This window comes from Notamacropus eugenii, chromosome 3 (genome assembly GCF_028372415.1).
Source record: "Notamacropus eugenii isolate mMacEug1 chromosome 3, mMacEug1.pri_v2, whole genome shotgun sequence".
Taxonomy (NCBI): domain Eukaryota; kingdom Metazoa; phylum Chordata; class Mammalia; order Diprotodontia; family Macropodidae; genus Notamacropus; species Notamacropus eugenii.
The window spans coordinates 17,895,521-17,922,934 of NC_092874.1; the positions used below are offsets into that span (position 1 = coordinate 17,895,521).

A 27,414-nucleotide genomic window follows, 5' to 3' on the forward strand; every position below is an offset into this window, starting at 1 on the left:
AATCAAAGCTTCTTAGGTCTGACCTGGTAGAGGCTGTGAGGAGAGCAAAGAGAAGGGGACATATGCCAAAGACAGTGTCATGTGGCAAAAATACCATCAGAAGGCATGTCATTTTACCAATGCATGAGGTCAAACCCCAATTCATATGTGTCAACTGATACACTAATTTTAATAATCTAAACAAGATGTAATTAGAAAGGTAACTCTAGTACCGAATAGAATTCTAGAATCTGCTTCAAAATCACATGAGTTACTTTTGGACTCTTTGTGCCACTGCTATCCCTAGCCCCCTTGATTTAGGCAGTTAAATCAAGGGCTAACTATTGCTTTAACATGAAGGAACAGAGTTTACATTAATCATGGTCCCCTTCACCATGGAGGAGACATTTGATCAAGTAGTCCAGCCTAATCATGTTACAAAGGAAGAGAGGCTCACGGAGTTTGGGACTTGACCACAGACACCCAGGTAGGAAGCAGCACAGTTGGCATTCAAGGCCAGGCCTGCCTCCAAGCCCAGCAATCTTCCCACCACATGTCACACTCAGAGTCTCCAAGCCCGTCTGCCTGGTTTCAGACGAGCGATTGATCTTTCATGGGTTCAATAAACATATTCACCACCACAACAAGGAAATCAAACACCATGTCCTCCCATATGTTCCCCCTGCTCTTTTTAAAGGAACCTCACCACTCAAGCAAGAAGCATTTCTTGGGCACAAACGATGAATCAAGCACAGTGGTAAGTTCTATAGATGCAAAGATAAAATGATGGTGCAACACAAAATTGTGATTGTCGTTTGTCCTTCATTGTCGAAGAAGACCACACTTCAGGAAAGTGGTGTCATGACTTGTGAGTGAACTGGGTTTGAGTGAGGCAGGGTAAATGCAGAGTAATTTCAGGGTGTGAGGTACCAGCAAGGGGAAGAGCAGAGCAGGCCTTTTGATGTCAGGTGTGGTGTTTGAGTAAAGCTTCATAGGAAGATGGAGACCTCAAGAGATGAGGAAGGAGGCCTCGGGGTTGGGGAGACCGTGCAAAGGTGAGAGTTGGAAGGAGATGGGAGGTTGGCTGGGGCACAGAGTGCATAAAGAGCCATAGGCAATGATCCTACAGACAGGGAAGAAAGAGAGAGACTGCACACAGCTGCAGATGCTCCATGGAGGGCTTGTGTTTGGTCCCAAAGACAACAGGGAACCACTGGGGCTTCCTGAGTGGGCGAGGTAACAAAGTCAGACTTATGCTTTAGGAAAACCAATTCAATAGCTGGGGACAAGGGGGAGTGCAGAGGGGGAGATATGTGAAGCAAAGAGACCAATTCAGAAGGTCCTGCAAAAGCTGAAGCAAGAGACAGGTGGCGAGGACCTAAACAAGATGGTGGCCATGGGAGTGAAGGAACAGGCAGATGAGGGGGGTGTTGGACAAGCAGAACTAACAAGACTTGGCAACAGATCAGGCAAGGGGATGAGAGAGAGGAAAGAGGTGGGAATGACTGCGGTTGAAAAATTACTTGAAAACCAGGCTAATGTTCACACAACTTTCAGGTTTTAGAACTGTCCAGTCATGATAAATCTGAGTCCAATAAGTGGGAAGAAAAGAGAAGGGGTAGTACAATTAAAAGAAAAAAGTGTTAATGTACTCTGTATATAGACCCATATACAGAATACACACACATATACACCCACAGGTATGCACGCACATGCATACACATATGCACATACATGCACACACTCACATACATATATGTTCTGGGTATGGAGCCAGAAAGCTCAGTTTCTGTTTCACTTTTCTCTACCACTGACTGCCACAGCTTACTGTGGTGGGAAGAGACATCAGGAGACCCAAGCTCTACTCTCGGCTCAACCCCTCTGGAAATCTAAGTAAATCACTCAATCTCGGGTCCTTCTGTAAAATGAGAGCTTTAAATGGTATAACCTCCAAAATCCCTCCCAGTCGCAAAATTCAATTTTAAAAAAATCTATGACGACACATATATGAAGTGAGAAATGTTCTGATGAATCTATAACTAGGATGTTTTAAGGGCAGCATGCTGGGAAATCAGGCACAGAGTTCCTCACTATTTATTAATTGGGACTCCACACTCAAATTGGTAATAATAGTGATCAACGTCACGGTACTAAGACCATTTCCAGAGTAATTGCACCTCACCCACATAGATTTCCCCATTACCTCCCCTGTACACAATATGCTTCGTAATTTCCATCCTCAAACTACAGTGAACTATTGGTGCAGCTCGTTAAAATTACTATGTTATCCCACTACATTTTAATGGGGAATGAAATGATGTTTAAATAAGTATAATTTGCAAAATACCTTAATGCCTGGAAAAGGCAACATATAAATCAATGACAATTCACCATTAAGGCCATGAAAAGTTTAGTCTTTTGTATTTTCCATAGAAAATAACAAGGCCTAATCAAAGCAAGACACAAAAACACAAATTTCTTGGGAAGAGACAGTAATATTTTTTTCTCCTTCAGGGAAAAATAGCTTCAGAAAGCTCTGGCTGCCCCATCCACAGCTTCCACAGGTGAACTAATGAAGAGATCTGTAGACTTGGAATTTTAGAAGTAGCTTGCTTCCTTCAGGACGGTCTAGTCCAACTCTGCCCAGCCCAAAGATACAAAGTCTGCAGCGTGTATATAAGGACAAAGCTCTGGCTCACAAACTACTCTCCCAGCCACCGGTAAGTTTTATAATGGCATAAAAGAAAAAAAACTATTATCGACAAAAAAGTTTTAAGGCATTTTGAGATTATGTAGAAAACTAAGAAATGCAAATAATGCTCTTATATTAGACCTGAGAATTTTTAAAGTAGATTTTCTTTTTTTTTTTTTTTTTAACAAGAGAGACTGGTAATTTTGAAAACACTGTCCTTACTGCCTAAAAGTCCCACTCATGAGTGGATGTCAGCAGCACAAATCTTTATCTGGTCATCTTCCCCCACCCCCAAATGTAGCAGTGCAAAGAGTCTAGGCTTTGGCCTGTCCTATCCTCAAGTACTGGCATTTTTAAACAAACTGAAATCAGCCTTAAAAGCGTTTTCCACAGCTCCTTAGAATTCTGGTTTGCTATTTCTTCCTTTCTTTTAAAGAAAGAGCAGTTACGAGGAGATTGCCATAGATCATCAAAGGACGGCTGTTTGATTTGCTCAGGTACTGCCTTGACTGCATCAAACCACTCAACCTCACCCTTTTTTCCTTTTTGGACCCTAGGTTGCCACTAAGGTGACTATTTATTAGTAAGTAAATACAGTAATGGTCATATTATGCATGGTGATATACCCTAAGGTCCTTTTATTGTGAAATGAGTGTATTTGCTCATACACACTTTATATCTGTGTTAATACCTCCACTTGCTTTAACTCTCCCTAAATCCCAAAACACACCTTAAGATTTTTACTGCAAAATTCACGCCAGAGCACTGTTTTTGTTTGTTTTAAATCACCAAAATGTTATCTGCCATTAGCTTCTTTTGGGAGTCAGAAATGGAAAATAAAAAAAAAAAAAGCTCAATTTCCTCTAAGTTGAAAAAAGTAGTTAAAAAACCTGAATATTCAAAAATATAACTGACTATATTTTGACCTCTGAATTCTAATATTAGTTATACTATCGCAAGTTAGCATCAAGAATTACTCCAGTAACATAAATCAAATAAATTTTAAGCTTTAAAATATATCGGCAACATAGGGTGGGGGGGGGGGGGGGTGGTTTCTGCAATGACTATTCAGACTAGATTACCAAAAAAGGATGACAGCTGAAAGGAGGAAGCGACCATCATCAAACACGCCACAATAAAATCAGCACTGCATGAGCCCAAAGCACTGTGCTGCGGGGTTTGCTCTGAATCTTCGCTGCTAAAGACCAGGACATACAGTGTGAGTGAGAAAAGCTATAAAACCATAAAAAACATTTGCTTTTTCCTGCCCTGGCCCCCTAGGATCATAAACCCCAGACCATCTCCTTTCCGAATTTCTCTTTTCTCACTGGTTTCTTAACTGCTGGGTTATAAATAGCTTTGTCTTCCATTGAAAACACGTTTTCTTCTGCAGACTCATTTCCTGTGGGAAATGATATGCTCCAAATTCCATACAAACACTTTATTAGAATCCCAAGTTTCAGACTTCTAAGGCTATCTGTATTAATTCTGATACTTCACAAAGTGTAAAAATCCCAACTAAAACGTTCATTTTACTTCCAACATTGTTAATGAAATGTACTACCGCACTATTATTTTTTATTGAAAGATGCTAAGAACAAATCACTTTCAATGGATCAGCACAGACTAGGAGCAACATGGATTTTCTATCGTTGGACCCACCAGGCAAAAACACAACAGCATCCAATTGCATTCAAGTAGTGTTAAAATGCATCTTTAAATGCTAACATACTGGAGGCTGACTTCATCCACAATTTCAACAAATATTCATACTGTACTAATTGTTTGTATTTTTATGAAATTATGTATCATGTTGAAGGCACTGATGAGCAAACCCCCAACTGGCTTCGGGCTTGCCTAGCCCACGACTTCTTTTGTCTGTCCATCAACAATAAAGTATTATTCTACCATCACAAAAGGAAAACCTTTGGAGGCAGCAGAGTTCTATGGGTTGTGCAAATGCCCAGTTGCTAAGAAGCAAATATGCTTCTCTTCTAATCAAATAGCCAAGCTCAGCAATGCCGCTGGCTCCGGGCAAGAAGCAAATTCCACCAGCCACAAACTTAGAAACAGTCTTGAATTATTTGTTGCTGACCGCTGGCTGAACCCTGTCCTGATGAGACCATCACCATTAGCCACTACTCAATGTATTCCATCAACCAATGGCAACAGCAGCCTGCTACAGCTCAGGCTACAAGAAATTGATCAAACAGGGTAATGAGACTATTTCTTCATGGAGGTTATTTTAAATGAATATAAATATTTTCTTTCTACATAATTTGCCACAGAAAGGTCACTGAACTCTCTGTGATTCCAAAGAAAAATGCTACAGTATCCCCTTTACATATTTGAGTTAAGATAAAGGCAACAAACAATTCTGGGTATTTTTTGATATTAAGCACAAATTCTAATGACCTGGCATCCCAGACAACAGATTAGCTCCTAACATTTTATCTGTCCATTGAGTTACAACCAAAAAGCTGATCAGATGCTATTTTAAAAATATAAAACTAATCATGATTTGCCAATTAAAAAACATTTGTAGGAGAACATTTCTGTTTAAAGGTAGCGCAATTAATCTCTCACATGGGTGATTGTGAATGCATGAATCACAACGTATGTCTTCTTAGCTCAAGTTATTAAAATTTGATATAATTGTTGTAAATTATTTAGTGAAGAATTTCATTTTTCTATAGCCTACCTCCTCCTGCTAGACAGTCGGGTAAGATGCATGTCAACTCCTCCAGTTGGCATATGCGTCATTTCACTGACATCTGGTCCAGCCCTCCTAACAGGGTGGCATTTATTGCTCCTTTTGCTATCCGTACTTTAAACCAAACCACGTCTTGACTAATGGAACAGAATCGCGTCCAAGTGTTTTCTGCTCAACTACTTTAAGATCATTCTAGAATTTTAGTTGCTATATAGAAGACTGCTGATGTAGTATTTTTACAGCTAATTAGAACCATTTAGTTATCAGAAAACATTCCTAATTCACATACCAGTAATAAAACTGCTTCAAAATAAATATCTCTAATATATTGTCAATAGACATTTACTCCAAGAAGGATTATGCAGTAGGTATTTCACCTAATTAGAAGCTTAGACTCTGGGAAAATATGCTTTCAAGTGGATAATTATTCTGAAAACTTGGTATAGATACCTAATGCAAAATTATTATGATGCATTAAATAACATGTTAATTTCTACTGAATTAGACAATGAAGAGGTAAAAAAGCAGAACTTAAAGGAGATCAAATGAATACTTATCTGAACTAAAGAAACTTTGGGAGAAAATTACAAATGCTGAAATTCTATTTTGAGTTTCTTGGGGGGGGGATAAGATAATCTTTGAATTCATTTAAGATTTTTCCACAATCTCTACCTGCAATCAATAAAAAGATTTTTCAATTACTGTACAATATACAAAGGAAGCTGTTGTAATTCATAAATGACAGTTTCCAGTGATTTGGGAGATAAGGCCCAATCAAATACACTATCCACAAATCTTTTAAATTGTTTATAGACTCCACCAAATATGACTAGGTTACAAAATGAAAGACAAAACAAGTCCAGGAATGTCCCTTTTAAAAAAAAAAGCCCCAACAGATAGTTGCTGGGTGTTGCTGGATGTTTACCTATGTCGTTTGTGGCCAAAGTAGGATAAGTTTCCTTCTTGGTATAAAGGAAGTATGAAAACAGCCATTTCCCCACTAGATATTCGGAAATCCATAGATCTATTAATCAGGATTTTAAAAACACAAAAATGAGGAAAGGCGCCCGCCCCCCCCCACACACACACACACGTTTAAAAGAAAATAAGTAGTATAGGTTAGCCTCTATAACTGACATGAAATTCATCTAAAAGAAAAAGCCACCAAGTGTTAAAAGGGAATCGGGCAGTAAGACTGAGGAGAGTGGAATCAATTGCACGCTGCTTATTCCGTTTTTCTCCCATTCAAATTCGGCCATAATCTGACAACAGACAAAAATTCATAAATCTCTAAATAAAAATCAATAATCAGTTAAAGAAAATTAGGATCTGGCAGCAAGAGACACCCTACCAACTGTCTAACAACATAACAAATTCAGTCTAAACCACAAAGAACCAATTTAACTTCTGGTGCCAAGGAGCCAGATGGCACTGCTGGAAAAAATTAAGTCTCCAGATTGGCAGCTCGACCCTGTGATCATTGCCCAAGGGAGGACAAAGTGGAAGAAAAGCGGGAGGTTCAGTAGGATGGGGATAAATCAATTATCACCAACTTGCTACATCCTTCCCATGATATTTTAATCACAGGTCCTAAATATCATACAAGTGGATATTCATGGTTCAGATGATTCCTACATGCTAGAAGGTAGAAAAGGAGGAAACAAAGAATATGACAGATAATAACCAGAGAGAATGGGTTTCAAATAAACATTTGGGCTGATTTTTTTGTCATACGAAATAGAGCAGAGCAGAAGTTGAAGGACAGACCACTGCAACTGGCCATGCTACAAGTCAGTGCTCAAGTTTTTGTGTAGCGCCACTATGAAAATTATGGAGACTTTTTTTCCTCCTTTGCTTTGAATGTGGTGGGGGTGTTCTCAACCTTCTGCAGGTTTCTCAAAAAATTAATCCTTTGGTGGATTTAAATTCAGTGAAAAGATGATTCCCAAGGACTATTTCATGACCTAAAGAATAATTTGCATTTTCTTGTATGTTAGTATGTTGGAGAGAAAACCACATCTCATGCATTTTAATGTGCATTTGAAAACATATGAAAGTCCAAATGAACTACATTTTCCCCAATTTGTAATACTTTTCCCACTTCCATCCTGTAATTCAATTCAACATTAATTAATCACCTATGATGTTCATGGCACTACTGAAATCCAATCCACGAAATATTCAGTTAAAATTAAATAGTGGAAAAGAAGGAAAAATACATAGTTGATATATGCAAGTGTGAGAAATTCACGATCAGTTTTTTCCGTACTATTCAAATGCACGGGTGCCATTTATTGGGCAATAACTAGAAAAATGTATGCTAAGATTTGGGCTTTCTATTACTGATCTTCCATAGTGTACTATCATTACTGAGCATATGTCACTATTTTGTATCATTATGAGATGTGTAGGTCAAAAGAACTAAAATTTTCCTCTTAATATTTAAAAAACTCAGTAACCTACCTGTAAAAGAACTGAAAAAAGGAAATTTCAAAACAAAAAAGGGTGTTGACTAATACAATTCATTGTTGGTGAACAATAACCATTTGGATTGAGTCTAGCTATTTTTATTAGCCACAAAATCAATCCGTTTCATTAGTAAAGTTATCTGGTTAAGAAATCAAGTTTTCAGACCAGTTTCTTTAAGCAAATAAAAGCAAGAGATAAAAGGAGCTTTTCCAAAAGAAAGGTGGCTCTCTCCTCTATGAAAGGAAGGGGCCAGGGGGAACACAGACTCTGAGGTCCCTTCTGGCTCTACAACCCTGATTCTCTAAGATCTGGATGCCCAGAAAGGCCCCTGTTGAAAGATGAGTCCAATCACCTCCACACAAATTTGATCAATGTCCACTGAAATCTACTGTGATGGATTTCCTGGCTCGTGTCAGAGGATCAGGGTGCGGCTTGCTCCCAGGAGTCTCTCGGTACGCGTTCAGCCCCTGCCCAGTGCCTGGACACCTGCACTGATTGATGGGCTTCTCTGCTCTAGAATCATGTGTTTCTCCCAGAGCACTGCTAGACCATTTCCCATACAGAGCTCAATGTTAAAAAGGTTCCCTTAACAGCTTTGCTGGAACACAGAGAGGGAATTTAGGCTACCCATGGTCATTCTGGCTTCTTTGGACACATTTTTTCCATGTCCATTTTGGGACAAACAGTTGTTAAGCCTTCCCTTCCTGAAATAAAGAGATAACAATGACTTTGTTTCTACCAGTTAGTTCGCACAAGTGTCTGTGCTGCTGGACGCCGGCCACCCAGGTTTCCATACGCAAATAGATTCATAAAAATATGAAGTGTAATGGCAACCTAATGGATTTTTAATAATAGATGAAAACTAGATAGAAACGGCAAGATAAAAGAAAGGGAAGACGAAAATAATGAGAAAGTGGGGGAGAAAAAGAGAGAGAAAAACGATATCAACAAGGAAGCATCTCTGCATCCTGAAGGCATCAAGGGAAATTTTTAAAAGGTATGATTTTGAAAGTCAAAATGAGTATCAGGGGAAAAAAAACCATAGCCTTAGCACAAGAGTCACTATATTATTTCAAATCTAAATTTCACACCGGTAAAGAAATCTGTCAACAACAATCCTAAGACATTTTGCCTTTGACAGGATAGGACTGCTAATGAGCAGATGTTGCTGTCAAAATTTCAAATACATAATATCAAGAGAATAAACAACTTTAATATGATTTTAAAATATCACATATCAAAGTATAGACTGATTTCATTTGAAGAAAACCTAAAATATGAAAATCTGCATCTATACAACAAAACTCAGATTGACTATTTGTGTTTCTAACAGCAGGATCTCTCTATGGATGCCTTCAAGAACATCTTCCTTTAAGGGAGGAGATTCCGGACTCTCCCAGAATTTGCTGGTGGTGTGCTGGTTCTGCCCCACCTACCAAGCAGGAAAGGTTTTTAGGCCAGCCCACAGACAGACTGTGTCCATCAGCCAAGGCCCCATAAAGCTACACTCAAACACACTCAGCCTGAAGCTAGCCAGGGAAGACTGAATCCGTTTGCCACAACTCGTGGTATTCATTTTACATTGCATTTTTCACTCAGAACTTCATAACTACCAACAAACACAAAACTCGCCAAATACGAAGAACAAGCAACAGGAGCCTACTTTTTAAGAAAAACTGTTAATATGTTTCACATGGTTTTACGAGCACACAGCACATTTAACAAGGCGATAATAAAACCCCCACATGTGTCCTCCTGCTACACTTCTTCCTGTCATTCTGTTCTATGTATCTACGATGTGCTGCTGAGGTATTTTTTCCATGTCCATCATTACCCACTATTCACGCCCTTACCCCACCCAAGAAAAGCATTTCCTCCAAACAGGCAGGCAGAGCCGAGCACAGAACACCAATGTGATGGCCATGAAATGCATGTCTGAAGATGCACTCTTGCCTGTCCCTGATGTACGCAGCCTCTAGAATAAATGTTAAGCTCCTCTCCTGAGCTTTACCTTTCCACACTCCCCAAGCTGCCCTCTGCAATCCCACCAAAGGGGCTCTCTGTGGCTTGCTCCAGCACGCTGTCCCCATGCCTTTGCTCTGACCATCTCCCATACCTGGGATGGGATGCACTCCCTCTACTCACCTCTACCTCAAGCGTCTCTCTCTTCCTTTAAAATACACTTCCACGCCACCACCGGCATGAGGTCCGTCCTCATCTGCCCACCCGCCAGGGCTGTTCTGCCCAAATTACCTTGTATCCGACCAATTTGAAAACAAGTATACGTACGTAGGTTTACATGTATGTAAACACATATACACATGTGTAGGTTATTTTCTCATCTGTAAAACCAGGACAATCACAAACCTGCCTCCCAAGGATGCTGTGAGGATAAAATGAGAGATCTGTAAAGCACTGTGCAAACCTCAAGCACTAGGTAAACGCTGCTGTTTTTATCATTGTTACGATTACTTTTTACATCCTCCATTCGAAGGAGTGAGTTCCTTGTGAGCAGAGACTGCTCCACTCTCTGCAGTTATGATCCCAATGTCTAGCACTGTGCCTGGCATACAGTAAGTACTTAATAAATACTTGTTGATTGATTGATCCTACTAAGGTTACTGAAGGTTTGCCAGAGAACCCAAAACACTAAAGTCACAAATTTTGGAAGTACTGAACATCTGGAACTGCAAAAGCCTCCTCCAGAGGACATGAAAGCATCTGATGCTTCCAAGTTAATGTTAACATCGATGTATTAAAGGGCAAATCCCATTGATACTTCACACTCTCCTCTAGGGACTGCTGTGAGGCACACATGAGATCATGTATCTAAAGTACTTTGCAAACTCAGAACCCAAGAGAAATGGGAATTCAATGTGTGTCAACAGCACCCGGGAGTTTGGCTGATGAGCTCAGCCTCAGTGGACAAGTGACCCCACAGCTTCAAACACTCCTGGCAGAGAGCCATTTGAAGTTGCATTTAGGGAGGTGGGTGCAGAAGGAGCAAGGTGACAACATCCTCTGCCCTGGCCAGGCCCACCGAGCCATCCCTAGCCAACTGTCGGCTGCTCTAGGAACCTTCTTTTAGGGAGGCAGTGCACTCCCCAAAGAGGAGAGCAGACAGCTAGCCCCATCCCACAAGATCAGCTGAAATAGCCAGGAAGGTTTAGCCTGGAGAAGATCTGGAGGGACAGCAGTTCATGAGGATGTGAAAGCCCCTCATGTACAAAGCAGATACCACACTGGCTCCATGGGAAAGAACTAGGAGCAAATGTACAGAGAGACTCCAGAAAAGGTTGTGGGAACCCTGCTGATAATTACAGCTATTCCAAAATGGAATAAGCTGCCTTGGGGACAGTGGCTCCCCTTCACAAGACAAGCCCCCATCTGGAATGTACCGGAAGAGTCGGGGAAAAGCTGCACAGAGATGGCCACTGGCACACCATGCTGAAGGGGAAAGATCTGGAGCCCCAGAAACAAATCCACATCCTACCTTGGAGACTCACAACTTGTAGGACATTGGCCAAGATCCTTTTATCAGTTTCCTCCCCTGTAATTCTATTTGCTAGATTAGATGAGAGGTTCTTAACCTAGGGAACATGAACTTTTCTTTAATAGCTGTATTTTGCCGTAACTGGTTTCCTTTTATGCATTTAAAAGCATTGTTGTAAGATGGGTTTCATAGACTTCACTAGACTGACCTGTAAATGGGCTCATTTCACCAAAAAAAGGGTGAAGATCCCCTGGGTTCAATGACTTCTGAGGCCCCTTTCAGCTTTAATCTGTCACCATGTGGATCCAACAGAACCTGAGTGACTTGGATTCAAGCATGTTTAAAAGCTCTAGAGAAAATGTCCCTTACTAGAGGGTAGGTATCAGACCCTGCCAATGTTCTGGTCACCTGGTAGCTTACTGTATTCCACAGAGACTGGCTTCCAAAATTTTCTAGATGATTCAAATAATATAAAACCAGTTAGTTACAAGTTTCCTAATTTTGCTTCCCGGCATGATATCACGATAACTTACAATATTTACAACCTATTAATCAATCAATCAATCACAGCATTTGCAGCACTGGGATTTTCCATCACCATCTGGAAAATCCCTAATTCTGCTCTCTAAAGGGGACTTTGCCTGCCTTGGTGCATGTTGAGACTAGTGCCTGAGTAGAAAGAAAACAACATTATGAATCATGAAAGAAAGAGAAGTGATGGGGAAGGCTCAGGGCCTCGGGGACAGAACCAAGACCTTGGGCTGCCATGGCGCTGTTTAGGCCCCTCCAATGTGAACTGCCTAGATCCTGGACACAGACGTGATGCCAACTGTGCCACAACCTTGAGCCACCTTCCTGGCAACGCCTCCGGAATTCCCCCAGGCTCATCCACATGACTATCTTGGACCAGCATGGAAGGAGAGGAAGCTGTGGTAGACCTGAGGGGGCAGCAGCAGGCTACATGAGAAAGCCCTGGGGGCCCCTTCTAGCTCTGGGTGCACTGAGGCAGAGACCCTGCCCATGTCAATGTGGACCATAAGCTCCATGAGGGTGTGACCATCTCACCTTTGCTCTGGATCCCCCCTATGGTGCTACACATATGTGAGGCATGTGCTTCCAGAGGAGCACCAAGAGCTCAGAAGAATCAGGACCACAAATAATCCAATGGGCAACACAAACTAGCTGGTGGCCAGCCTGTAGTAGGGAATCAAGGGCCTGAATGAAAAGCTGCTCTGCCTTGGGACTGGTTCTTAGCTCAATCTGATTCTGCCCTGGCACCATTCCTGGCAGTGATGCCCTCCCTCTGCAGCCCTGCTGCCAACAGTTTTGTACCTGTCCTCACTTCTACCCACTTACAGTATTTCTGAGGCCCCCATTCTCCCCTCCAACCCACTGCCAAACTCCCCCCCCCACACACACACACACGCACGCGCACACACGCACGCACGCGCACACACGCATGCACGCGCACACACGCACGCACGCACACACACACACACACGCATGAGCGTACAAAACTCCACCCCTCCTGTGCTCAGAAGTCTTCAGTGGCTCACTGTTGGGGGTGCTGAGTGATGTGGTGAATGAAGTGCTGAACTTGGATCCGAGGACCCCTCATTGTCAAGGCATCCCTCCTCCCAAGTCGCATGGGAATCATTCTCCACTCCTCACTCTCTCTCACTCCTTCCCCTATCCAAACTATCAGCAGGTCCTGTGGTTTCCACCTGCATGGATGGAGATAGCCCAAGACTCTCAGTCAACAAGAGTCTTGGAAAAATAACAGTACCCTGCAACCCAGGGGAGTCTGGAGACCTCATTCTGCAACTAGCTCCGTCCTCCACGGAAGTCATTTGGATTTCTCTCTTATAGAAAAGTCGGAAATATGGAACCTCTAAAGTCATTTTCATTACGTGTGTTCTTTATCACATCATCAAAATCAAATGCAAAGAATGCAAAAATGAATCCACTCTGTGTGCAGGCTCCCCCCATCTCCCTTCCCGCCCCTCTGCCCCACCCCACCAAACTGGCCTCTGCCTCAGGCTAGCCAAGTGTCCCATCTTCAAGCAGAGCTCTCACTTGAGCCAATAACTTTAAAATGTCACCTTTGATTCCTCCTCCATGGTCAAGGGATGAGTGACCTACAAGAAACAGCAGCGCACAGAGCATTCTCTGACCACAGCAGTCAGCCTGTGCATGTGGTGCAGTACGTCTGCAGAGGGCCTCACCTCTATCGCCTTATTCACTCATGGTTGTCAGCCCTGCGCATCAGACCCTCAAAGCCTGCCTCAAGTTGCTTGTTTGAGAAGCCCTCCCTGCACAGGGAAATGAGAAGAGTCTTTATGACTCCTGGGCCACTTTTGCTGGTGGGCAGCCTTTGTAGCAGACCTATGGAGAGAACCCTAACTTCAGTTCTGGGCCCTTCTCCAGTCAGCTTCTATGGATCTTAGCATTTCTTCTTTGGAAGACTCCCAGTCCTAGTGTCTCTCCTGAGTGCCCATCTCCCATTATAAACTGACCATGGATAATTCTCTCAGGGTGGTCTACCGAAAGTGCCAGCTTGGTTTGTGTCTCCCCTGCTCAGTAAACTTCAGTGGCTCCCTAGGACCACCAAGATCAAACGTCAACCCTCTACTTGGCATCTGAAGCCCTTTCTCATCTGACCCCAGCACACCCCCCAATCTCACTGCACTTTATTCCCCTTACAATCCAGCCAAACCAATCTTACTGTTCCTCATAGGTGGTCGTCTCCTGTGTCTAAGCTTCTGATCTGCTGTCTCTTGAGCCCAACATGCACACTCTCCTCCACCCACCATTCCAAATCAACCCCTGGGTCCCTTCAACATAGTGTCTCACTGGGTAAGACTATATTCTTCTCAAGGGTAGGAACAGCTTTCTTCTGTCACTGTCTCTTCAAAGACTTGCACGCAGCAAACTCTTCCAAAATGCAAGCTGAGCTGCTGAGTCGGTGACCAGGCCTATGCTTCAGGAAGATCATTTTGGGGGATGCTTCAAGAGGTGAGGGGATGGAACACAGGAAAACCCACCAGGAAGCGGGGGCAACAGTCCCACCATAACCTAGAGGAAAGGGACAGATACACAGAAGAGATAATAGCAGCAGAAGGCACAAGATGGGCTGGCATCAGATGGGCTCCAAGGGATGGAAGAGACTCAAGGGTCAAGGATTTGGAAGCTGTCTGGACAGAGGCAATGACTGACCCTGTGGGAGCTTTGGAGATCACCAAGGCAGATGGAAGAGAGTGTAAGAGACTGGAGCCAGGGTAGAGATGGTGAGGAGCCATCAAAGGAGGAGAGCAGCTACAAGGGGAAGATGGCAGAGGGTCCGAAGTCACAGAAAGATCAATAAAAAAGAGGCCTTTCTCCTGTTCTTGGTAATCTTTGCTAGCCTCAGCCTGTTCTGACATTCTTCTAGATTCATTCTCTGCAGCCTGCCTTCATGCCCATCATCTATAAATATACATATGTACATATGTTCATATATACATATATGTGAATAGGCACATGCACACAAATATGTATAAGTGTAAAATGTACAAATATGTATAAAAATAAATATACATATGTGTGTACATGTTTGTATATACACATGTGTGGGTATGTGTATATGTGTGTACGTGCATATGTGTGTAAATGGGAGTCCCTAGGGGTCATTCCATCCCCTCTATGCCCACACCAGTCCCCTTTTCCTCCTCGTAGATTTGAGCCCTGCTGCATCTTCAGCATCTTATCCTAGAACATCCCCTCCCTCCTGGGCTAAATCCTATAGAATTCCAATCCATGGCATCTCTTCCTTCTCAGTGTCTGAAGTCTGCTCCCCCAAATCTCAGGCATGTGCCAGGATATACCTGGCTTTTCTCAGTTTTACCACAGATGCAAAGAGGGAGTTTGTTGTCAGTCCTCACCTCCCCTAGGCCCAGATCAAATCTTCATGATTCCTGTTTCAACAGTGGCTCAGATAAATGAAGAAGCCTTACTATGCTGCTGTCTACATGCCAAGCACTGTGTTAAGCCCAGGGGATACACACAGAAGGCAAAAGGTCAAAGGAAGAGACACCTTTTCTATGAAGGATGAATCACAACTTTGTCCAGAATAACCTCAAAACCAAGACTGGGGGGTTCTCCCTCTGAGTGCTTCCACACCACATGTACAAGAGGGCCTTTCAACTGAAAGACCTACTGAACTATTAATTCCTGACACTAACTGTATTCCAGGCAATGCAAGCCCGAGCTTTTAAATGCTAAGGTTTCTATTTTATTTTATGCCCTACAAATAGAGAGTCTCAGAGCTAGGGAGTCAAGTACAAGGTTTGTCTTGGACCCAGACAGACTTAACTTCTTAGGGGTCAGTAAAATGCTGAGCAGGTAGGTCCCATCTGAACTAGTGGAGGGCATCTCCTCATCTAGGAGGTCCTTCTCCCAATGCAATCACACACATCCAGACCCAGTCCTTGTCCCTATGAGTATAAACATACACATACCAGAAAAAACCTACCATCTGGATAGACTGTCAGCAGCACAAAGAGCCTCACTATGAGAGATACAGAGTGAAATCCCACCCCCAGCTGACAGCAGGGACATATGTATGTGTTTATACATACACACACTCACTCATACTTGCACTCGGACATATAATTTAAAGACAGTGAAATTACAAGATTTTTATTGAGCTGAGAATGTGAGGAAATTACCTTTTTTGCCAGATGCACAGCAATGGTAAAAATATACACAATGCAACAGTGATATTAAAACCAGGACTGTGATACTCTTACTTTAATTAACATATTAATCTCCCAGTTCCTTAAAATAAAAGAAGTCGATATTTTGGGAGAGAGCACGGTTGGAGGGGAAGAGCCATTTCACTCCAGGCAGATGCCCAACTCCGCTCTACAGGAGTTTCTTCTGGTCTTCACACAGTCAGCATACAGTCATACCGAGACAAAGTTTGTTACCCGTCTATTTAATGAGGAATTTGGAAGATGTATTTCCCCCCCTACACCCACCCCTGCCAGCCCGCCTTGTGCCTTTGCTTTCTTTTCTCCATGGCTGCACTAATTATGGGGGGGGGGGGGAGGGGGGGCAGAACCAGTACTGCTAGTCTCCTCGAATCCAGAGCCTTCCTCTACAGTCCTAGAAGGCCCAGAATTTAAGAATGTCTCAAAGGAAGAAGTAAATTTTGGCACCAATTAATGTACCTGGTCTTTCTAGTGTTTTAAGAACATCTGCCCAGAAGCAGGGCCAGGCAATAATTCTATGAAATACCCAATATCCCAGGACAGGATTCCTTCCAGAGAAGGGTCTCTTCAGCCCCATCTGTCCCCTCAGCACTACCTGCCACACAAACAAAGGTGCCCCTGGGAGTCCTGCTCCAAGGGTGGCTAACTTCTTCTCCCTTTCACTAGTCATAAGCCCAGGTGAAAAGGGCAGGAGGGAGAAGTGGAGCAAAGAAACCTTTTCTTCTTGCCTCAGGAATGAGCCTTTGCCAATAGGATGGGGAGAATTGAACTCATTAAGTTAATGTGCATAAAAAGCACTTAGATACACATGGCTTAATCTCTGAGACAATCATTTGCTACTAGAAAGCTCAGCCAGGTAGTCCAGACATCAAAGAAATGGCCCCTGGGCAGAGAGAGCAGCAAGGGCCATGGGACCCGCTGTACCTAAGAAGCATAAAACAGGCAGAAGGGGCCTGGGACTCTGGCTACAGGTCAGCCAAGGACTAACTGGGCCACACTGAGCAAGTGGTTTAGCCTCTTGGGGCTAAAATGAGAGAGTTGAATCAAACAGTCTCAGAGGCCTGAAGTCCATGACTCCATGAACCATTCTCACTGTCTCCCTCATTGGCTTCCTTCCCCTTGTCTTCATTCAGTGAGACCCCCAAGGTCTTTGCCCAGGTTGGTGAAGAGAGGCAGTCAGTGAAGGTCCCCTCACAGAAGAACTAGATCCCAAGGAGTGGGAACAGCATACAGGTGTTTGGCCTCTCTTCTGCCAGGAACCTCACACACAAGGAGTGGAAGGCAGGCAATGCTGCGGGGCTTCTGAGATCTCTCAAGAGTGCTTGGGGGAGGGGACAGCCCAGAAAACAGAGTCCTCATACCTGGCCCCCAGGGCTGATGGGGCTCCTGCCTCATTTGAACTCACCAAGGTCCCAAACAAAAACTCCTCTCTGGATGCCCCCCGCTCCCAACAAACACATATAAGTGTCTTATATCCTGTTTGTGCCCTTTCCCTAATTCTTGCCCACCTCTTAGCACAAAAACTACATTTGATTCTGGAGAAGACCCATTCCTACCAGGCAGAGTGGCAGCGATGGGCAGGAACAAGTGGGACAGAAGAAAAGTGAGTAAGAAAAGAAAGGCTCCATGGGACCCCAGGCCCGAGCTCATGGGACCAGCCAGCACGAAAGTCCAGGAACACTGGCACTTGTGAAGCAAAGGGGAAAAGCTCCCATCTGGCACCCCGGTCTCAGTTGCTGGGGAGGGACTGGGCCCCAACTGCCCAGGGTTATCACCATCTCTTGGCCACGTGTATCTATGCACTCCATAGGCAAGAGAAAATAATGGGAATGGTCTAGCCCCCTGGAGAGAAGCACTTACTTCAAGCTCCATTCAGAGACTATGGTTAGCCTCATGGAGTTCAATGTAATGGGATTTAACCTGTACAGAAATCCCATTTAGAACAAATTCCCAAAAGGGTCATGTGGATTTTTTTAAGCTTGGTTCAGACAATTACATATTGTATTAGTAAAAAGGTTAAGCACATTCTTGTTCCAAATTCAATCAACTAGAATTTCCCCTTAAATAATCAAACAACACTGGATAGAAAAATCCAGAAAGGGAAAAGTGCAATGCACAGGGGCCTCCAGCAAGCACTCACCCCATCCCTCGGTGGCTGCCTGAGGCAGCCCAACCCTCAGGACAAGCTCAAACAGCCAAGAAGCTTTTCCTGACTTTGGGCCTAGTCTGACATCTTTGCACCTTCTCCCACTGCTCACGGGGCCATTCTGGAGCTAGACAGAAGTCTCTCTGCCTGAAGATTGTTCTTGAGCCAGTCCCTTGTCACTGAATCTACTCTTTTTCAGGCTCAATATCTGCAGCTCCACTGACCAATCTACATATGACATGGACTCAAGGCCTCTGGCCATCCCAGCTGCCATCTCTTTCCTAGACACTGCAGTTTATCAATGTTCTTAACCCAGAGCCCCCACAAGGGCACACAGCATTGTAGATGGGGTCTCCAGAGGGACTATTACCTAATAATTCCCAGGAATTAGGGTAGCTCAGGACTCTGCTAACTTGGGCAGGCTTGGGTTGAGTTTTTTAAAAATGGTTGTCACACCCCAAGGCTAATTCCCATTCAGTCTGCAGTCCACTAAAACCCCCAGATCATTTTCAGAAGGCTGTCTGATGCACCTCCCCAACCCTGTACTTGTGAAGGTGATTTTCCAAACCCAAGTGTAAGGCTTTGTATTTCTCTCTATTGAATTCAGCTTACAAGATGTATCCCAGGGACCTGTCAAGGTAATTTTGAATTTTGACTCTGCCATCCAGCATGTTAGCTATCTGTCCCAGTCTGGTGTCATCTGCAAATATGAGGAGAATACCATATGTGCCTTTATCCAAGTCTGATAAAAAATGCTAAACAACTCCAAGACAACAAAAGATCCCTGAGGCACTCCACTGGAGACTTACCGCCAAACTGGCATCAAACCAATACAGTCCAGCCAGTCACTCAGTTTCTAATTCATCTAACCATATTGTCTCATTGATATCATTCCACCTTTCCCATGAGAATAATTCCTCCTTGTTGGGTCATTTGCCCTTGTTAAGTCTTGTGCCTTCCTCAAAGAGAAATCACCTTTGGCACCTGTTATATCATGTAAGACATGGTGGCTCACTGCACCTTGTCGGGAAGGATCAGAACGCAGGATCCCTGACCATGAGGCCCACTGGCCTTCAGATTCCAACAATCCACCTTCACTCATTTTTTCCTTGTGCTTATATCCAAAATGGACAAGACTACCTAGCATCCCTCCTTCCTGAAGCAGCCATGACTGTACAACCTAGCACTGTTCTCATGCCAGTGGCTCCTCCTTCTTTTTTCCCATCTGAATGAGGACTGTAAAGATGGGATGGCAGAGTTGATGAAGTTCATGAAGGTCGGTCCTGACCATCCCCTCACCTGTAAGCTCAAAGACAAGGGTGGTATCTTCTCTCCTTGTGGAGCATCCAAGAACACCCGGCCCAGAGACCACAGAAGGCTCGCAGCCCTCCCCAAATCCAAATACCACCTACCTCTCTTCCTCTTCTTCTTCCTATGCCAGAAAAATTCTCTCCAAAGCATTCTGATCTGTCTCTCTGGTCCTCGAAGTCACAGGCAGAATGACTCCATCCCTGAGGTCACAACACACACAACACACGCACGCAAATTCTTCAGGAACAAAATAGGATTCCTAGGAGTATCCTGAGCCTCATTCTATCATCACTTTCTCAAAGGAGAGAAGCTAAGGTCAAAGAACACAGATTAACTCCAAGGGAAAACATGACCCACTGCTGTCCTACAGAGCCAAGCACAATGCTTTACACACAGAAGGCATCTGATAAATGTTCTTTTAATTGAATTGTTGAAACCATACAACAACCCAAACCCTAGTCAAGCGACCAACAAACATTTATTAAACACCTACTGTGTACCAGGCAACATGGCACAGTGGATAAAGGGCTGGCCTCCAGGTGAGGAGGACCTAGGTTCAAGCAGGCCAGCAGGACTGAAGCATGGGGTGTGAGGGAGGGCATAATGGGTAAAAAGAGGAGAGTGGAGGGAAGAGCTTCAAATGCCCAACAGAGAAGTCTACACATGATCGCGATGGAGCTTGTGGAGTAGAGGAGGGATGTACTGATAGACCTGTCACAACAGACTGGGAAGAGGAGAGGCCTGTGGTGGAGGGTCCCAGGGGCAGGGGCAATGCTGGTCTACAGAGCAGTAGCTGGGCTAGTGGAGAGAAGGGACCTAGGCAGGGCAGGCTGCACAGGCAGAAACAATGGGATCTGGAGACTGACTGGCCATTGGAGGGCAAGCATGAGGAGTCAAGGAAGACCGCCAAGCTGTGCACGTGGATGACTGAACTCTGAGGAACTGGGGAGAGGAGAAAAAGGTTTTAATTGATTTCTAAGCATTTACAAAAAATAAAGAAATATAATGAACTTTGTTTGGGGCACCTATTCAATGACACCCAATTTGAAAAGTCCAATGGGCATGTTGGGGATATGGCACTGGGGCTTGGGAGACACTCGGGCTGCATACAGAGCTACAGGAATTGCCTGCACAGAGATGACCTCTGAACTCATGGGAGGTGCTGAGGTCAGAGTGCAGGGAGGACAGAGGCAGCCACAGCTGTCTGCTGATGCAGCACACGCCAACCCAAGCCGGCTCCCAACACTGTCCCCTGGTCTGCTAAATCTCCCGGCTTCAAGTCTCGGAGGGATCCTTTCATGTTCTTTTCAGAGTCTTCTCCAGATTTATGCTTTCTCCCAAATCGTCCCTGCTGCCACCCACCTCCTTTCACACACACAGCAGCCTCCCATCAATCCAAGATGCTGTCGCCCAATCAGTCTTCCTAAAAGAGAATGGACTATGACACTTTCCTGCTCAAGAAGACATGATGGCTTCCCAAAGCTTCCAAATTTTTTACCTGGGCATTCAAATTCCTCAGTTCTCTGGTCTCACCTTAATGACAGAAGGGGACCATAACTGTCAAGAGCAGAGGAGAGATAGAGGCACGAGACATCTCCTGACTTCCAGCACTTGCTCTGTCAGTGCCCCATGCCTGGAATGCTCTCCTCTATCTCCACCTCCTGGCTTCCCTGGCTTCTTCGAGACTCAGTGAAAGTTCCACCTTCTTCCAAAAGCTTCTCCCAGTCCTCCATCTTAGTGCTTTCCCTTTGGTAATCACTCACAATTAATCCTGTCTCTATCCCATTTCTACCCAGTTCTTTGCATGTGGTTTCCTCCATTAGTCTGGGAGCTCCTTCTTCACATCCTTGGCATTAAGCTCAGGGTCTGGAACACTAAGGACTTGATAAATAGTTGCTGATGACTGGACAGATCCACTGGCCCCCAGGCCTGCTGGTGTATACACATGGTCTCCCAATTCCTAGACCACTATTCTTGCTGCTTCTCCCAGGCTTTTCCATCAACCATTTGGCTCATGACTCATGACCTGACTATGATTCACTTGACCAAGAGGTCCCCTGGCAAGCATACTATTTTTTTCCTTCTGGTCTAAACCTGTGATTTCATCAAAGAGGAGAACTCCCAATATGGAAAGTCCTTCTGCCAAGAGAGAAGCCTTAGACAGTGGCCTGCCAAGGTCCCACAGACAGAACACATCAGAGGTAGGATGGAAAGCCACCTCTCCCTGGCCCAGGATAAACTCCCCACCCACAATGCATCATAGCACATTATGTCACAATTCTACCTTGTGTCAGTCAATTCATGTGCAGAAAAAACAGACTATTTACAGGGCGGTGAACAAATAATCATTAGAATGGTTGTGTACTTTAGAGAAAACATTTCGTACTTGTCTAATGTAGCTTTGTACTAATAAGTTTCTTTTATTTAAGGAAAAAAAGTATTGAAAATAACTAAATGGTTACTGAAATATGTCGTATCTTTCAAACTCAATTATGAGCCGTACAAAGGCACTGACAAGGTCAGATACGTCTTTAGCTTCCTTGGAAGAACACACAGTGTACACAAAAGGTGTTCAATAATTGCTTGTGCCGGATTCTCCTTTATTGTTGTCTCTGGTTTTATAATGGCCACCTGAGTTCCATGCTGTGGCACCACATCCCTGGTGAAACTCTATTCAGCTTGTGAGGGTGAGGAGTGAGTCATTCGTGTTTTGGGGGAACCCCAACAACTCTGGCCAAAGAACCCAATATAACAGGACTACTAAATACATGCTGTGTTCAATTCTACCACAAGAAAAACCCAAGTCTATTCATTCACTGGCTGAAATAGAATAAAAGGAAGGTTTAAAAATGGTTTACTGCAATAGATGCTGCCAAAGCTATATACATGTGCATATATACATATAACCTTCAAGCCAAGCCTCAGCCTTCAAAATAACATGAGAAATACACAAAATTAGAGCTTTCATTATCAGAAGTATCTCACGATGCTACGCTGGGATGATGTCTAACCAAGACAGGAGATTATTTGTGAGCTTGGAAAATGATTCCTATTTGAGAGCCCTTTGTGTTTTAAAACACTGTTTCATACTCCATCAGAACCCAGTGGAGAGTAGGCCAACTGATTTCTGTAAGAAATGGATGGCTCTACACCTCATTTTACAAAACAGATATGTTCCTCAAAGGCTGCTTATATATGGAATGTTTTCAAATCTATGCATAATTTAGGTAGACTATGAGAACTCACTATTTAAAGAAATCCTGGGGGTGATTTGGTAAAGCAAAAACTCAAAACAAAACAAAACCTTTTTATAAAGTGAAGAATCACTCCGCAATTTATCTGGTTTTAAATCCAAATTTCCATACACCAAAGCTGTACACTAGAGGGAAAAAGCTGGAAATGATCAATTACAACCGGAGTGTCTTGGCTGCTTCTGTCTCTAAGCTTTCCTGGTTCCTATACTCCTATTTCTTAACACAAGCTGATTTTTCTATCACCTTTTTGGCTAAGAGAAAAAGGGTCAGGGCACTAGCCACAACTATTTGAGGCTTGCGTTTTCTTTCCACCTTCCTAAGTTCTTCTCCCTAGAGCTTTCCAGGTTCTTATTAATCGCATGATCAGGGCCTAGGATTGAATCAGATTTGAAACAAATGCCCTCAGAGATTCTTTTGACCTTTCATGGACAGGAAGAGCTGATGCCATGGGGTCCTCTCCCTCAAACCTGCATCTCTTCCCCTTACCAGGGAGACTTTCAAATGCACAACACAGTAGGAATTAAAAGTGTTCTTTTCCTATTATCTCAGATTACTTCAAAAAGTTTATACTTCTCAATAAGGAGAAATAATTTTTAAATGTGAAAAATCACCAAAGAATAGGAAATTATCTGAGAAGGGGAAATCATCACACATTAGCTTCCCCAGTGCTACCCACTCCATCTACCCCAGTGACCCCTATCATAATTGTGTTAACATTCTTGAAAGGGAAAGTACCTTTAATACAGGATATGGAGCTCCATTTTCTATATAATTTTATCTGATGACAACCCGCCTAATTCACATTAATACTCTAATATACTTGGGTGCACAATGGCATCAAAATTTAAGAAGCCAATCTGCTAGATTATTTTTCTTGAATAATTCTCAAATTAAAACATCCAATAAAAATGAACTTTCAAATGATTTAAATATTTCCTTCTTCAACTGCCTTTACCAAATGAAAATTTGGCATTATTTTTAACATCACTTACAAATAAAAAATGCTTTTTCTTCCAAAGTATTTTATTTATTTTTACTGTTGAATTTAAAATTTATTTCCCATCAGAAAAAAAAATGTTTCCAAATACAAATAGAAAAAAATTGTTACACTATTTTATGCTGCAAGCCATATACAAATCTGTCATCACCGATGTTACAACAACCTAGTCATCAATAAGGTGTGGGGTTGTTCTTTTTTTAAACGCGCCACTCAAAAATCAATTATCTCAACTCTTTTGTATAGAGAAGTAAGTAGCACACCTTTCAAGCAACTGGTATTAATGAGCAGACATGACTATAGAATCTCCATCCGTTTTTCTGACAAAGCTGTGGCTACTCCAGCCTCTCATTGAAATTCCATTAATCTAGAGCTCCAAGGTCCAACGCGAAAATCAAAACTCCATCTAACCCTTTATCAGCTCACAATAACCTACAAGTGAACTCTGCCTGTTAGCATGCAGCAAGTTATGATTTTGCTATCAATCAGGCTCTTGGCCAATAAAAGAAAGCGGGCTGCAAACGGCCTGTCTGGCAGGGCCGGGAAGGTTTGTTGTTGTTTTCGGCCCCTTCCCGTTTCGGTAGGGTGTCTGGACTTTGTGAGATTATGCATTATTCTCCTTGGCTGTGATTTAATTGCTACTAGCAATCAAGTCGAAACATCACTGAAGTGTGCTTGAATTTCATTAGAAGATATAACTTATGCTACTTTCCTACAGTACCTAATAAACCATAAAGAAACCAAAACACATATGGCTTGAGGGAATAACTGGAAAATTAGGTGGCCATTTGGGAACTGAGTGAACTTTTGAACCAGAGGAACAGAGAAAAAGAAATATTAAAGGGAAAGACAGACTTAGAATGCACACAGAGATGTGCAGGTTTGACCTTTTCAGTACCTTGAAAATTACATTAGCATTATGAAAAATACATATCATGCTTAGAGTTTATAATCCATCAAAGTTTAGATACTTTGTGAGTGCCTACCATAAGGTAAAAGTCAAAAGGACAAACCAACAATCGGATTTGACAAAAGGCCTTTGGGTGACCTGCGCTAATTTGGTTATACTGATTGTTAAAAGCATTATCTTTTTAGTAATTAATACATCATTAGGCTGAGATCACATGATGAAGGAAAATGATTCAGCAAGGAATACAATGCAAATAAAAAAGACCCAGAAAAAGGAATGCATGCAACCAAACGATATTTTATAACTGGCAATGAGGAGTCTGAGTAATGGGGCTGGTTTGGTGGGCCTGTTTTTTTTTCTTTTTAATTAAGAAAAATAAAGTCTTAAAAAAAAATTAACCCTATAAACAATGCTGTTTAACTACATGTGAAATAAATAAGCCTAAAACTTAATTTGCGGACTCTAAACATTGAAAATTCTTTATTCAAATCCTCATTAAAATTAGACAAATATTTTTCAAAAACTAACACAGTGGCACATCACCATATATAATCAGGCATCGAATTTTAATGCCTTCTCTTTTGAGACTACACACATATTCCCTACCTACCTCTGGAAACATCCTAAATGTTGTAGTTGGACGACATAAAAAAGGAAGAATGTAGTTAATCCGTTTTGTCACTGCATGATCATAATTTAATAACTGTTCAATGTTCCTAACAAAATTCACTGAAAGATTTCTCGGTCATGTGGACATTTAGCTTGTTGAGGTTCTTTTGTTGCTGTTGTTTTTCTTAAGAAAGCTCATGAAATTATCTTCAAAGTCTGCTTTACAAAATGCAAACCATTTTTCCACAGACTATGAATAATCCACATTTATAATTTCAGACAGAATTATGCTTGCTTGAAAGCAAATAGGTTTTACTTTATAAGCCAAAAAACTGAACTAAGTAAATAAAAAGAATTTCTACTTTTATCTGAAAATCATGTCTTGTCAACTGCAAAAAGCCTTCTCTATTAGAAAAGATGCCTCTGAACATCAGGTTATGTAAGTTAATGCTCTGTTTAGATGGTAAAGCCGTGGCAGAAGAGAAAGCAGTATCTTTTAAAACGGGGAAGCAAAAACAAAAAGCCAACGTCTTTTTCCTTAAAAAGCGAAGCTTGAGGTTTGCCAAAATGTAGAACTCAACATAAAATGAATATGACTATTATTGCTACACATTGTGCAAAGTTCTGAGTATAAAAAAAGATTGTTATTCTGAATCAGTGGTTAGAATGTTTATCACTTATGCATGTACTTGACTTATCCCTGTTCTGCAATAGACATAATTTTATACCTCATAAAAGCAATTTATGCTTCCAAAGGGAATAATCTGGATAACATAAAATGTGGAGTGCTCTGTTGCGGGAAGCATATTTTCATTCAGCAATTGTACTTAGAGATGGAACTGCACAGTTTGATCATCATATCATGACAGAAGGCATAAATCACACCCATGTCTATAGGAAACTTTCAGTGCCACAAATTAATATGCACGGCTAATTTATCGATACACATGCCTAATTTATAGCTACGGATCACCCTTATCAGGTTCTGTACGGTGGAGACGTAGCCAACATGTCTGTTTTCAAAAAAAGAGTACACACTAAAACAAAAACAAATTTCATAATTTGTGACGTTCAATAAATGTCTGTGGTAGCATGGAAATATGCAAATAATTAACCCCCATCACTGATTAATATAAAATATCAAAACAACTTTTGTCTTTTTTAAAGCAACAAATCCAGAAAAAAAATGAATACAGAAGAAGCACTGAATGAAAGCCTGCCTCGATGTGAGAAGGCACGGTAGGAATAATTAATTTAATATTTTATGAACTCATTTTGCATGAAGTTTGTAGGAAAAATATCAATCAAGCAAACTGTTTCATTATTTATAAAATAAATAATACAGCAAGCCATTAAGAAGCATAATAAAATTAAGCAAGAATCTGATAATATTAAATTAACCAACAATGGGCTACTAAAGATATTCACAAAAATGTTTGGAGCCCTCTCAAATGTGTCCAAGAACAAATTCCAAGAAAAGGGGCATTTCATTAAAACTCCTGCCTCTCTGGGATGAGGTCAGTATGCGCCCGGTACCACTAGAGAGAGCTCTTCAGTTCCTTAAAGGCTCTTGGAAAGGTAAGCCAACCCCCAGCTGGCTGCGGAGGCCCACATCTTCCCTTCCTGACAAGGACATCACCCTAGACATGGCAGCTCCCAAGAAGGATAATCTGTGGGAAACAGTTACCTACCATCAGATGGTGCCTCATCGTCTTTTTCATAGCGGTCAGATGTTTGGGAAAGCGTATCTGGAGGCCCTGGGAAAGGATCATCATATTCTTCTCCATCTTCTCCATCAACTATAAAGGAATTAAAGAAAGGCCTTTTACAAGGTGATGATTTAAAACAAGGCTGTTCTGACAAAAGAATCTTAAATTATGGCAGCGAACACAGCAAGCTGTGCTTTCAAAGTGAGTCAAGGTTCAATCCTCTTGTGATTTACATTCAGCTCAACTCAGATCTTTCCAAAATTAAAAAAAAAAAAAAGGATAACCTGTTTAAATCTGTCCTGAAACAATATTCTCCCCAAAATTATGAAATCTGTTACTGCAAATGTGTACACGTACACACACACACATGCACGCACGCAC

General features: G+C 42.4%; 1 protein-coding gene across 5 annotated transcripts in view; it reads right to left on the bottom strand.

Moving 5' to 3' along the window:
* Nucleotides 1–27,414, bottom strand: part of SKAP2 (src kinase associated phosphoprotein 2) — a 185,076-nt gene that overhangs the window by 139,497 nt on the left and 18,165 nt on the right. For all 5 annotated transcript variants that reach the window (XM_072650988.1, XM_072650987.1, XM_072650986.1 and 2 more), the window contains one exon: nt 27,016–27,123. In XM_072650988.1, the coding sequence (XP_072507089.1) occupies nt 27,016–27,123 (108 nt within the window). The remainder of the gene's footprint in view (nt 1–27,015; nt 27,124–27,414) is intronic.